This window comes from Papio anubis, chromosome 11 (assembly GCF_008728515.1).
Source record: "Papio anubis isolate 15944 chromosome 11, Panubis1.0, whole genome shotgun sequence".
Classification (NCBI taxonomy): Eukaryota; Metazoa; Chordata; class Mammalia; order Primates; family Cercopithecidae; genus Papio; species Papio anubis.
Window position 1 is genome coordinate 38754691 of NC_044986.1, and position 14273 is coordinate 38768963.

Consider the following 14273-nt stretch of genomic DNA (forward strand, 5'->3'; position numbering starts at 1 on the left):
CAAGTGGGTCCCTGACCCCTGTGCCTCCTGACTTGGAGACACCTTCAGCAGGGGTCAACAGACATATCATACAGGAGAGCTCCATCTGTCTGGCATCTGGTGGGAGCCCCTCTGGGAAGAAGCTTCCAGAGAAAGGAACAAGCAGCAATTTTTGCTGTTCTGCAACCTTTGCTGGTGACACCCAGGCAAACAGGATCTGGAGAAGACATGCAGCAAACTCCAGCAGACCTGAAGCAGAGGGGCCTGACATTTAGAAGGAAAACTAACAAGCAGAAAGTAATATGATCAACATCAATGAAAAGAACATCTGCAAAGAAACCTCACATGAAGGTCACCAACATCAAAGATGAAAGGTAGATAAATCAACAAAGATGAGGAAAAATCAGCAAAAAAGGTTGAAAATTCCAAAAACCAGAATGCATCTCCTCCTCCAAAGAATCCCAACTACTTGCCAGCAAGGGAATGAAACTGGATGAAGAATGAGTGACAAATTGACAGAAGTAGGCTTCGGAAGGTGGGTATTAACAAGCTACTCCAAGTTAAAGGAGTGTGCCCTAACTCAATGCAAGGAAGCAAGGAATCTTGAAAAAAGGTTAGACGAATTGCTAACTAGAATAACCAGTTTAGGGAAGAACATAAATGACCTGATGGAGCTGAAAAACACAGCACAAGAACTTCATGAAGCATACACAAGTATCAATAGCCAAACAGATCAAGTGGAAGAAAGGATATCAGAGATTGAAGATCAAACTAATGAAATACAGTGTAAAGACAAGATTAGAAAAAAATGAATCAAAAGAAATGAACAAAGCCTCCAAGAAATATGGGACTGTGTGAGAAGACCAAACCTATGTTTCATTGGTGTACCTGAAAGTGATGGGGAGAATACAACCAAGTTGGAAAACACTTCAGAATATTATCCAGAAGAACTTTCCCAATCTAGCAAGGCAGGCCAACATTTAAATTCAGGAAATACAGAGAACACCACAAAATACTCCTTGAGAAGAGGAACCCCAAGACACATAACTGTCAGATTCAACAAGGTTGAAATGAGAGAGTGAGCTGAAGCAGTGCAGGGCATTGCCTCACCTGGGAAGCACAAGGGGTTGGGGGATTTATCTTTCCTAGCCAAGGGAAGCTGTGAGTGACTGTACTTGGAGGAAGAGTATACTGCTGCCCAAATACTGCACTTTTCCCATGGTCTTCACAACCAGCTGACCTGGAGATTCCTTTCCATGCTTGGTGCAGTAGGTCCCAAGCCCATGGAGCCTTGCTTGCTGCTAGTGCAGCAGTCTGAGATTGACCTGGGACACTGGAACTTGGCAGGGGGCAGGTGTGTCTGCCATTGCTCACGCTTGAGTAGGCGGTTCTATGTTCACAGTGTAAACAAAGCGGCAGGGAAGCTCAAACCAGGCGGAGCCCACCACAGCGCAGCAAGGCCTACTGCTGCTCTAGATTCAACTTCCGGGGGAATGATGTATCTGAACAAAAGGCAGTAGACAGCTTCTGCAGACCTAAATGACCTTACCTGACAGCTCTGAAGAGAGCAGTGGTTGTCCCAGCACAGTGTTTGAGATCCAATAACAGAAAGACTGCCTCCTCAAGTGGGTCCCTGACCTCTGTATAGTCTGGCTGGGAGACACCTCCCAGGATGGGCAAAAATACACCTCATACAAGTGGGTGCCCCTCTGGGATGAAGCTTCAAGAGGAAGGATCAGACAGCATTATTGGCTGCTCTGCAGCCTCCGCAGGTGGTACCCAGGCAAACAGAGTCTAGAGTGGACTTCCAGCAAATTCCAACAGACCTGTCACTGAGGGGCCTCTCTGTTGGAAGGAAAATAGAATCAACATCAACAAAAAGGACACCCATACCAAAACCCCATCAGTAGGACACCAACATCAAAGACTAAGGTTAGGTAAAACCACAAAGAGGGGGAGAAACCAGAGCAGAAAGACTGAAAATTCCAAAAAACAGAATGCCTCTTCTCCTCCAAAGGAACATAACTCCTCACCAGCAAGGGAACAAAACTGGAGGGAGAATGAGTTTGACAAATTCACAGAAGTAGGTTTCAGAATATCAGTAATAACAAACTTCTCTGAGCTAAAGCAGCATATTCCTTTTTTCTTTCTTTTTTATTATACTTTAAGTTCTAGGGTATATGTGCACAACATGCAGCTTGGTTACATATGTATACATGTGACATGTTGGTGTGCTGCATCCCTTAACTCATCATTTACATTAGGTATATATCCCAATGCTATCCCTTCCCCCTCCCCCCACCCCACAACAGGCCCAAGTGTGTGATGTTCCCCTTCCTGTGTCAAGTGTTCTCATTGTTCAATTCACACATAGGAGTGAGAACATGTGGTGTTTGGTTTTCTGTTCTTGCAATAGTTTGCTGAGAATGATGGTTTCCAGCTACATCCATGTCCCTACAAAGGACACAAACTCATCCTTTTTTATGGCTGCATAGTATTCCATGGTGTATATGTGCCACATTTTCTTAATCCAGTCTGTCATTGATGGACATTTGGGTTGGTTCCAAGTCTTTGCTATTGTGAATAGCGCCACAATAAACATACATGTGCATGTGTCTTTATAGCAGCATGATTTATAAACTTTTGTATATAGCCAGTAATGGGATGACTGGGTCAAATGGTTATTTCTAGTTCTAGATCCTTGAGGAATCGCCACACTGTCTTCCACAATGTTTGAACTAGTTTACAGTTCCACCAACAGTGTAAAAGTGTTCCTATTTCTCCACATCCTCTCCAGCACCTGTGGTTTCGACTTTTTAATGATCGCCATTTTAACTAGTGTGACATGGTATCTCATTGTGGTTTTGATTTGCATTTCTCTGATGGCTAGTGATGATGAGCATTTTTTCATGTGTCTGTTGACTGCATAAATGTCTTCTTTTAAGAAATGTCTGTTCATTCCCTTCGCCCACTTTTTGATGGGGTTGTTGGTTTTTTTCTTGTAAATTTGTATGAGTTCTTTGTAGGTTCTGGATATTAGCCTAAAGGAGCATATTCTAACCCATTGCAAGGAAGCTACAAATCTTGAGAAAAGGTTAGATTAATTGCTAACTAGAACAACCAGTGTAGACAAGACCTTATATGACCTGATATAACTGAAAACCACAATACAAGAACTGCGTGAAGCATACACAAGCTTCAATAGCTGATTCAATCAAGCAGAAGAAAGGATATCCTTTCAAAGGACTGAAGATCAAATAAACGAAATAAAGCAAGAATACAAGATTAAAAAAACAAGAGTGAAAGGAAATGAACAAAGTCTCTGAGAAATATGTGACTATGTGAAAAGACAAAATCCACATTTGATTGGTGTACCTGAAAATCACAGGGAGAATGGAACCAAGTTAGAAAACACTCTTCAAGATATTATCAAGGAGAACTTTCCAAACCTCGCAAGGTAGGCCAACATTCAAATTCAGGAAATACTGAGAACACCACAAAGATACTCCTTGAGAAGAGCAACCCAAAGACACATAATTGTCAGATTCACCAAGGTTGAAATGATGGAAAAAAATGTTAAGTGCAGCCAGAATGAAAGGTTTGGTTACCCACAAAGGGAGGTCCATCAGAATAACAGCAGATCCCTCAGCAGAAACCCTACAAGCCAGAAGAGAGTAAGGGCTAATAATCAACATTCTTAAAGAAAAGAATTTTCAATTCAGAATTTCATATCCAGCCAAACTAACCTTCGTAAGTGAAGGAGAAATAACATATTTTACAGACAAACAAATGTAGAGAGATTTTGTCACCACCATGTCTGCCTTACAAGAGCTTCTGAAGGAAACATTAAACATGAAAAGGAACAACCAGTACCAGCCACTGCAAAAACATGCCAAATTATAAAGACCATCAACGCTGAAGAAACTACATCAATTAACAGGTGAAATAACCAGCTATCATCACAATGACAGGATCAAATTCACACATAACAATATTAATGTTAAATGTAAATGGGCTAAATGCCTCAATTAAAAGACACAGACTGGCAAATTGGATAAATAGTCAAAACCCATCAGTGTGCTGTATTCAGGAGACCCATCTCATGTGCAAAGATACACATAGGCTGAAAATAAAGGGGTGGAGGAAGATCTACCAAGCAAATGGAAAGCGAAACAAAGCAGGGGTTGCAACCCTGGTCTCTGATAAAAAGACTTTAATCCAACAAAGATAAAAAGAGACAAAGAAGGCCATTACATGATGGTAAAGGGATCAATGCAAAAAGAAGAGTTAACTATCCTATATATATATGCACCCAATACAGGAGCACCCAGATTCATAAAGCAAGTCCTTAGAGAGCTACAAGGAGACTTAGACTCCCACACAACAATAATGGGAGACTTTAACACCACACTGTCAATATTAGACAGATCAATGAGACAGAAAATTAACAAGTATATCCAGGTCTTGAACTCAGCTCTGAACAAAGTGGACTTAATAGACATCTACAGAACTCTCCACCCCAAATCAATAGAATAAACATTCTTCTCAGCACTAAGTTGCACTTATTCTAAAATTGACCACACAATTGAAAGTAAAATACTCCTCAGCAAATGTAAAAGAAGAGAAATCACAACAAACTGTCTCTCAGACCACGGTGCAATCAAACTAGAACTCAGAATTAAGAAACTCACTCAAAACTCACTCAAAAGCTACGTGGAATCTGAACAACCTGGTCCTGAATGACTACTGAGTAAATAATGAAATTAAGGCAGAAAGAAAGATGTTCTTTGAAACCAGTGAGAACAAAGACACAAGGTACCAGAATCTCTGGGACACAAGACAAGGATGCCCTCTCTCATCACTCCTGTTTAACATAGTATTGAAGCTCTGACTAGGGCAATCAGGCCAAAGAAAGAAATAAAAGGTAGCCAATTAGGAAAAGAGAAAGTCAAATTGTCTCTGTTTGCAGATGACATGATTTTATATTTAGAAAACCCCATTGTCTCAGCCCAAAATCTCTTTAAGCTGATAAGCATCTTCAGCAAACTCTCAGGACACAAAATCAATGTGCAAACATCGCAAGCATTGTTATACACCAATAACAGACAAACAGAGAGTCAAATCATAAGTGAACTCCCATTCATAATTGCTTCAAAGAGAATAAAATACCTAGGAATCCAACTTACAAGGGATGTGAAGGAACTCTTCAAGGAGAACTACAAACCACTGCTCCACGAAATAAAAGAGACACAAACAAATGGAAAAAAATTCCATGCTCATGGATAGGAAGAATCAATATCATGAAAATGGCCATACTGTCCAAAGTAATTTACAGATTCAATGCTATCCCCATTAAGCTACCACTGACTTTCTTTGCAGAATTGGAAAAAAACTACTTTAAAGTTCAAAGGGAACATAAAAGAGCCCACATAGCCAAAACAATCCTCAGCAAAAAGAACAAAGCTGGAGGCATCATGCTACTTGACTTCAAACTATACTACAAGGCTACAGTAAACAAAACAGCATGGTACCGGTACCAAAACATATATATAGACCAATGGAACCAAATAGAGGCCTCAGAAATAACACCCCACATCCACAACCATCTGATCTTTATAAACCTGACAAAAACAAACAATGGGGGAAGGGATTCCCTATTTAATAAATGGTGCTGGGAAAACTGGGTAGCCATATGTAGGAAGTTGAAACTGGGTCCCTTCCTTACACCTTACAGAAAAATTAACTCAAGATGGATTAAAGACTTAAAAACTAAAACCAAAAAAGCCCTAGAAGAAAACCTAGGCAATACCATTCAGGACACAGGCATGGGCAAATACTTCATGACTAAAACAGCAAAAGCAATGGCAACAAAAGCCACAATTGACAAATGAGAGCTAATTAAACTAAAGAGCATCTGCACAGCAAAAGAAACTATCATCAGGTTCAACAGGCAACCTACAGAATGGGAGAAAAATTTTGCAATCTATCCATCTGACAAAGGGCTAAAATCCAGACTCTACAAAGAAATTCAAACAAATTCAAAAGCTAGCAGAAGACAAGAAATAACTAAGATCAGAGAAGAACTGAAGGAAATAGAGACTTGAAAAACCCTTCAAAAAAAATCAGTGAATCCAGGAGCTGGTTTTTTGAAAAGATCAACAAAATAGACCACTATATAGACTAATAAAGAAGAAAAGCGAAAAGAATAGACACAACAAATAATGATAAAGGGTATATCACCACTGATCCCACAGAAATACAAACTACCATCAGAGAATACTATACACACCTCTACGCAAATAAACTAGAAAGCCTAGAAGAAATGGATAAATTCCTGGACACATACACCCTCCCAAGACTAAACCAGAAAGAAGTCGAATCCCTGAATAGACCAATAACAAGTTCTGAAACTGAGGCAGTAACTAATAGCCTATGAACCAAAAAAAGCCCAGGACATGACAGACTAACAGATGACTTCTACCAGAGGTACAAAGAGAAGCTGGTATCAGTCTTTCTGAAACTGTTTCAAGCAAAAGAAAAAGAGTGACTCCTCCCTAACTTATTTTATGAGACCAGCATCATCCTGATAACAAAACTTGGCACAGACACAATAAAATAAACTTTTAGGCCAATACCTCTCATGAACATCAGGGTGAAAAACCTCAATAAAACACTGTCAAACCAAATCCAGCAGCACATCAAAAAGCTTATCCACCATGATCAAGTTGGCTTCATCTGTGAGATTAAAGACTGGTACAACATACACAAATCAATAAACGTAGGCCTGGTGAGGTGGCTCACAGTTGTAATCCCAGCACTTTGGGAGGCCAAAGCAGGTGGATCATGAGGTCAGGAGCTCACGAGCAGTCTGGTTAACATGGGGAAACCTCATCTGTACTAAAGATACAAAAATTAGCCAGTTGTGGTGGCATGCGCTTATAATTCCACGTACTCAGGAAGCTGAGGCAGCAGAATCACTTGAACCTGGGAGGCGCAGGTTGCAGTGAATTGAAATCACACCACTGCACTCCAGCCTGCATAACGGGGATAGACTGTATTTCAAAATAAATGAATAAATAAACGTAATCCATCACATAAACAGAACCAATGACAAAAACCACATGATTATTTCAATAGATGCAGAAAAGAACTTCAATAAAGTTCCACACCCCTTTATGCTAAAACTCTCAATAAACTAGGTATTGATGGAATGTATCTCAAAATAATATGAGCTATTTATGACAAACCCACAGCCAAAATCATAATGAATGGGCAAAAGCTGGAAGTATTTCCTTTGAAACTGGCACAAGAGAAGGATGTCCTCTCTCAACACTCCTATTCAACACAGTACTGGAAGTTCTGTCCAGGGCAATCAGGCAAGAGAAAGAAATAAAGGATATTTGAATAGAAGGAGAGAAGATCAAATTGTCTCTGTTTGCAGATGACATGATTTTATATTTGGAAAAACCCATTTTCTCAGCCCCAAATTTCCTTAAACTGATAAGCAAATTCACAAAGTCTCAGGATACAAAATCAATGTGCAAAAATCACAAGCATTTCTATACACCAGTAATAGAGAGTCAAATCATAAGTGAACTCCCATTCATAATTGCTACAAAGGGAACAAAATACCTAGGAATACAACTTGCAAGGGATGTGAAGGACTTCTTCAAGGAGAACTACAAACCATTCCTCAAGGAATTGAGAGAGGACACAAACAAATGGAAAAACATTCCACGCTCATGGATAGGAAGAATTAATATCGTGAAAATGGCCATACGGCCCATGACTTTCTTCACAGAATTGGAAAAAACTACTTTAAATTTCATATGGAACATAAAAAGAGCCCACATAGCCAAGACAATCCTTAGCAAAAAGAACACAGTGGGAGGCATCATGCTACCTGACTTCAAACTATACTACAAGGCTACAGTAACCCAAGCAGCATGGCACTGGTACCAAAACAGTGGACCAGTGGAATAGAACAGAGACCTCAGAAAGAACACCACACATCTACAACCATCTGATCTTTGACAAACCTGAAAAGAACAAGCAATGAGGAAAGGATTCAGTCTATTCAATCCAGCAATCTCACTACTGGGTATATACCCAAAGGAAAAAAAATCATTATATAAAAACACACCTTCATTCATGTTCTCACAACACTATTCACAATAGCAAATTCAGGGAACCAACCTATATGTCCATCAGTGGTTATTCAGGTAAAGAAAATGTGGTGTATTTAGACCATGGAGTACCACATAGTCATAAAAAACAGAACGAAATCATGTTTTTTTGCAGCAACCTGGAAGGAGCTGGAGGCCATTATCTTATGTGAACTAACTCAGAAACAGAAAATCAAATACCACATGGTCTCACAAGTAAGTGGGAGCTAAACAATGGGGACATGTGGACATAAAGATGAAAAGAATAGACAATGGGAACTCCAAAAGTGTGGACGATGTACTGGTGGGCAAAGTTTGGTGAATTACCTATCAGGTATAATGTTCATCATTTGGGTAATGGGTGCACTAGAAGCCCAGTCCCCACCAGTGCACAACATACCCATGTAAGAAATATGAGCATGTATACCCTGACTGTATAACACAACAAAATTTTTAAAAACTAACCTGTGGAATGATAGTGGATACCTTAAGAGAGGATGTGGCAGTATAAAGAATGAGGATGCCTTAGAAACAAAATTCTTTTTTATGCCTTACTTGTAGGTTATATAAAGACATTCACTTTATGTTAATGCATTGAGCTGTACATTTAGAACATGTGCATCTTTTTCTATGTATATTGTACTTCAATGAAAAAAGCTTATTTAAAAACAAAGTGTTCTGCAGAAGCAATATTAGAAGCAGTAATGACTGAGAATTTCCCAAAATTAAGGACAGACAGCAAACTGCAGATCCAAGAACCTCAAAGAACACCAAGTAGGTTCGGTACCCAAAAGTCTACACCTACGCACATCATATTCAAATGAAGAAAATAAAGACTAAGCAAAAATCTTGAAAGAAGCTAGGGGAAGAAAACATCATAGCTATCTAGGAATGAGAATAAGAATTACATCAAACATCTCTTAAAAGTTCATGCAAATAAGAAGAGAGTGAAGCAAAATATTTAAAGTGTTGGAAAATAGTCTCATCCACTTTGCTTTCTGTATCCAGAAAACTTATCCTTCTTAACTGAAGGAGAAATAAGGACACTCACTCATAAAATGTTGAGAAAATTGTCTTTAGTTCCTGCCTTGCAAGAAATGTTAAAAATTTCCTCAGAAAGAAGAAAATGATACAAGCCAAACACTGATGTACATAAAGAAAAGAACAATGTTAGAGAAGGAGTAATTGATGGCAATATAAAACTTTTATTTTTCTTATTCTTAATTGTCAGACAGATAGTAGTTTGTTCAAAATAATAATGACAACAATATATTTGGTAATTATAGCTTACGGATAGGTGAAATGAATGGCAGTAAGGATATAAGGAATTGGAAGGAGGAGTTAAGAATACTTTGTTACAGGTAGATGCACTACCCATGAAGCAGTGTAGTGTTATTTGAAAGTGATCTTGGATTAATTCCAAATATAAATTGCAAACTCTACGGAAATTACTAAAGTAAATATTGAAATATTATGTGTTAAGAAGAGGAAATTAAATTTTATAAAATGCTCATTTAAAACCACAGGAGGCAGAACAAGAATTGATGACAAAAATAGAAAAAGAACAAGGCCAATGAGTAGAACACAACAACAAACATGTGGTACATATAATCCCACTATATCAAAATCACTTTAAACATAACTAAATACACCAACTAAAAGACACAAACTATCAGAGTGGATAAAAAACAAGGTCCAACTATATGTATGATACCAAAAGCTTGTTCTTTGAAAATAAATTTAACAAACATCTAGCCACTTTCACCAAGAGCAAAAAGAGAGAAAACACATTTTAATAACGTCAAAATTAAAAGGGGTATAACTATTGATACCTTAGACATTGAAAGGATAATAAATATATATTATGGGCAACTCTCTGCCCTCAACCACGGTAATTCAAATGAAATCAATTAATTTCTTAAAGACAAATGTTCTAAAACTCAGACAAAAGAAAATAGATAATCTGCTTAAGCCTTTATTTACTAACTTAATTGAATCAACATTAATAACTTCCAAAATAAAAAGCCATAAGCCCTAATTATATTCACTCTTGAATTCCTCCAACATTTAAGAAAAAAATTGACTGTGGAGGCCAGTTCTAGAGCTGTTGTAGCCTCGGTTGCCCGGCCGGGGACCCGAGCCGAACAGTTATCGTCAGAATGTCGGGCAAAGACCGAATTGAAATCTTTCCCTCGCCAATGGCACAGACTATCATGAAGGCTCGTTTAAAGGGAGCACAGACAGGTCGAAACCTCCTGAAGAAAAAATCTGATGCCTTAACTCTTCGATTTCGACAGATCCTAAAGAAGATAATAGAGACTAAAATGTTGATGGGCGAAGTGATGAGAGAAGCTGCCTTTTCACTAGCCGAAGCCAAGTTCACAGCAGGTGACTTCAGCACTACAGTTATCCAAAATGTAAATAAAGCCCAAGTGAAGATTCGAGCGAAGAAAGATAATGTAGCAGGTGTTACTTTGCCAGTATTTGAACATTACCATGAAGGAACTGACAGTTATGAACTGACTGGTTTAGCCAGAGGTGGGGAACAGTTGGCTAAATTAAAGAGGAATTATGCCAAAGCAGTGGAACTACTGGTGGAACTAGCTTCGCTGCAGACTTCTTTTGTTACTTTGGATGAAGCTATTAAGATAACCAACAGGCGTGTAAATGCCATTGAACATGTCATCATTCCCCGGATTGAACGTACTCTTGCTTATATCATCACAGAGCTGGATGAGAGAGAGCGAGAAGAGTTCTACAGGTTAAAGAAAATACAGGAGAAGAAAAAGATTCTAAAGGAAAAATCTGAGAAGGATTTGGAACAAAGGAGAGCAGCTGGAGAGGTGTTGGAGCCTGCTAATCTTCTAGCTGAAGAGAAGGATGAGGATCTTCTGTTTGAATAATCTTTCCTGTTCTGGTTCTTTTAGAAACCCTAACACTGGCTTCATCTTAATTCATAGTGTGTAGGTTTGATTTGTCTGGCTATTTATTTTTTGGCCTAAGAATTTCACTGGTTGTAAAATTTACCTGGATGTCTGTTTATGGGATTACTTTTGCAGAATCATAATTTAGCAACCATTTATCATGGATGAAAGAGATCTGTAAAACCTGCCCAGGAACTTAAAGAATTTACTCTGAAGTGTTATCCTACTCCATTTACATCTGTGTTACACGTGCTGTGCTTACCAAGCATATTAGGAAATACCTCTTAGGAAGCATTAGTGGTCTCAGGCCAATTACTGTGGAGCAGCTTTCATTCCTACCCTCTTGCAAACCTTGGCGCTGTTGTCTGAAATTGCTGCAGCCATTCTTGTGTTACCATGGTACTTCTCAAACTTTGTGAAAACCTGCACTTTTCCTTGCATGACAGGTCCCTGTCTTGTCTGTCATGGGAGCAGTTCTGCCAATTTAAATGTGACTGTGGTATAAACAGAGTAAAATGATTTAAAAATAAAAAAAAAAGAAAGAAAAAAATTATACCAATTATCATTAATCTCTTCCAGAAAATAATGGCTGGCTTCACACCTCACACTTTCCTGGCCCTGTAAAGTGTCCCCGAGTACAGGGCTTCTTAGGCTCTGTTTCTCTGGAGAGTGTGCTTCCCTTTTCCAGTGGGAAAAAATCAGGTACCTGGTAAAAGGAGTTGTGGAGGAAACCTGGGTAGGAGAGGTTCCCTTTTCACTCTCATTCCCTACCTTCTTTGGTCCTTGGTGCCTCCAAATACTGAGCCTTATGAGAATTATAGTGACATAGATTAGCTTCTCCTCTTGATAAATCTTCCTCTGCTGATACTTACGTTATAACTCCATCCCCTATGCTGTTTCAATCGTCAGCCCTCCATTGTCTCTCCGTGTCTCAGAAATTTGCCAGAGACTTATAGGCTGTTTTCTATTCTCCTCTCCTTTTACTCCAACAGGCTAATTTTAATTTGTAATTTAGTTATTGAAATTTCAGTGGGATCCTGACACAGGGAAGAAGGTATGTTATCTGCTGCCAAACAAAATCTGCTACATTTACTATTTAAATGTAAATTCTAAGGAAATGTAGAGTTTACTCTAAAGGTAAATTATAAATTCTAAAGAAAAGTTGTATGTGAAAGATGCAATTATTAACCCCCCCCTTCCAAATATTCCCATTTGGTCAAATAGCAGTTTTATGAAACACGCTTCTGGAATAATAAAATTCCTTTAGGTATGGCCTCTGCTTAAATGGAAACATGTTTCTTAGGTGTCTAACTTTTAGATTACTTCCCAGACTGGAATTTATCTCAGGATGCCTCAGTACAATTCCAGAATTCCACTTATGCTTCAATAAAGATTGTTTTCATCTCCCTACCCCAGTATCAGAGCATGTAGTTTTCAAAATGAGAAAAGATATCTTCAAGAATGAACCTACTGTTCAAAGTGGACTTTTCATAATAATACCAGCATTCAATACTAGGCCAATTTTGCTGACTCTCCCTACCACAAATTACCTCTGCTGAAATCCAAACACTTCATCAGGGCTTTATTTATTTTGCTACTGCCATACTGTTTTCACTGATCTCATTCATCCTCCTCCATTGTGCAAAGATGTCCTTTTTAATCATGTCATCAAATTTAGACAGATAACAGCTGATGACACAGAAATTTAAAGAATGAAGCTTCTCTAAGAGAAACAGGATGGCAAACACTGGCACTGTCTTCTCAGCATTGTTCTGAAATTCACTTTGTCTATCATCTGTGGTCCTACCTGTAACCAACAGAAGCAGGAGTCCATATCTCAGAGTGGTGCTTGTTGTCTCTGTTCCAGCAACAAATAGATCAGCTACATTGCCAACCAAGTTTTCAATAGTGAATTCCAGTGGTTGGTTGTCCTTTTCCTAGAAATGATTTCATGCAATTATCTGACAAATTATGTGCCAGCATATCTAATTATACTAAAATTTTTAAAATATACTACATTATAAAGTTAGCCAAAAGAGAAACTGGACAGTACAGTGTTAGAAAACAAAACCAAAAACAAACACAACTGTATGGTTTGGCAGAAACTGCAGATCAGTTGACCTAAACTTTTTTTCCTCACAGACCTAAAATTCCATTTATGAAATCATATGCTGCTTAGGTTAGTCACACAGAATATTTCTTTCTCCAGAAATAAAAGCAGAAGTATACTGATGCCCTGTCTTAGTTCAGTATTTGCAATATAACAAAATGGTACTGGTACAAAAATGGATAGATAGACCAGTGGAACAGAACAGAGGCCTCAGAAACAACAGCACACATCTACAATCATCTGATCTTCAATAAACCTGAAAAAAAAAAGCAGTGGAGAAAGGATTCCCTACTTAATAAATGATGCTGGGAAAACTGGTTAGCCATATGAGGAAATCAGAAACTGAACCTCTTCCTTACACCTTATACAAAAATTAACACAAGATGGATTAAAGACTTAAATGTAAAACCGAAAATCCTAAAAACCCTAGAAGAAAATCTAGACAATACAATTCAGGACATAGGCATGGGCACAGACTTCATGACTAAAACACCAAAAGCAATGGCAACAAAAACCACAATTGACAAATGAGAGCTAATTAAACTAAAGAGCTTCTGCTCAGCAAGGGAAACTATCATCATAGTGAACAGCAGCTTACATAATGGGAGAAAATTTTTGCAATCTATCCATCTGACAAAGGGCTAATATCCAGAATCTACAAAAAACTTAAACAAATTTACAAGAAATAAACAACCCCGTGATAAAGTGGGCAAAGTATCTGAACAGACACTTCACAAAAGGACATTTTTGCAGCCAACAAACATGTGAAAAAAAGCTCATCATCACTGGTCGTTAGAGAAATGCAAATAAAACCATAATGAGATACCATCTCACCCAGCAATCCCAATACTGCGTATATACCCAAAGGATTATAAATCATTCTTCTATAAAGATACATGGTCAGGTATGTTTATTGCAGCACTATTTACAATAGCAAACAGTTGCAACCAACTTAAATGCCAATGAATGATAGACTGGATAAAGAAAATGTGGCAAATGTGCACCATGGAATACTATGCAGCCATAAAAATGGATTAGCTCATGTCCTTTGCAGGGACATGAATGAAGCTGGAAACCATCATCCTCAGCAAACTA

The 14273-nt window shown here is 38.4% G+C and overlaps 1 protein-coding gene across 1 annotated transcript; it reads left to right on the forward strand.

Moving 5' to 3' along the window:
* Positions 1-10231: 10231 nt before the first annotated feature.
* LOC101024001 (V-type proton ATPase subunit D) lies at positions 10232-11292 on the forward strand. The gene has a single exon (XM_003904033.4). The coding sequence runs from the start codon at positions 10304-10306 to the stop codon at positions 11045-11047; it is 744 nt and encodes a 247-aa protein (XP_003904082.2). The 5' UTR covers positions 10232-10303; the 3' UTR covers positions 11048-11292.
* Positions 11293-14273: the final 2981 nt, after the last annotated feature.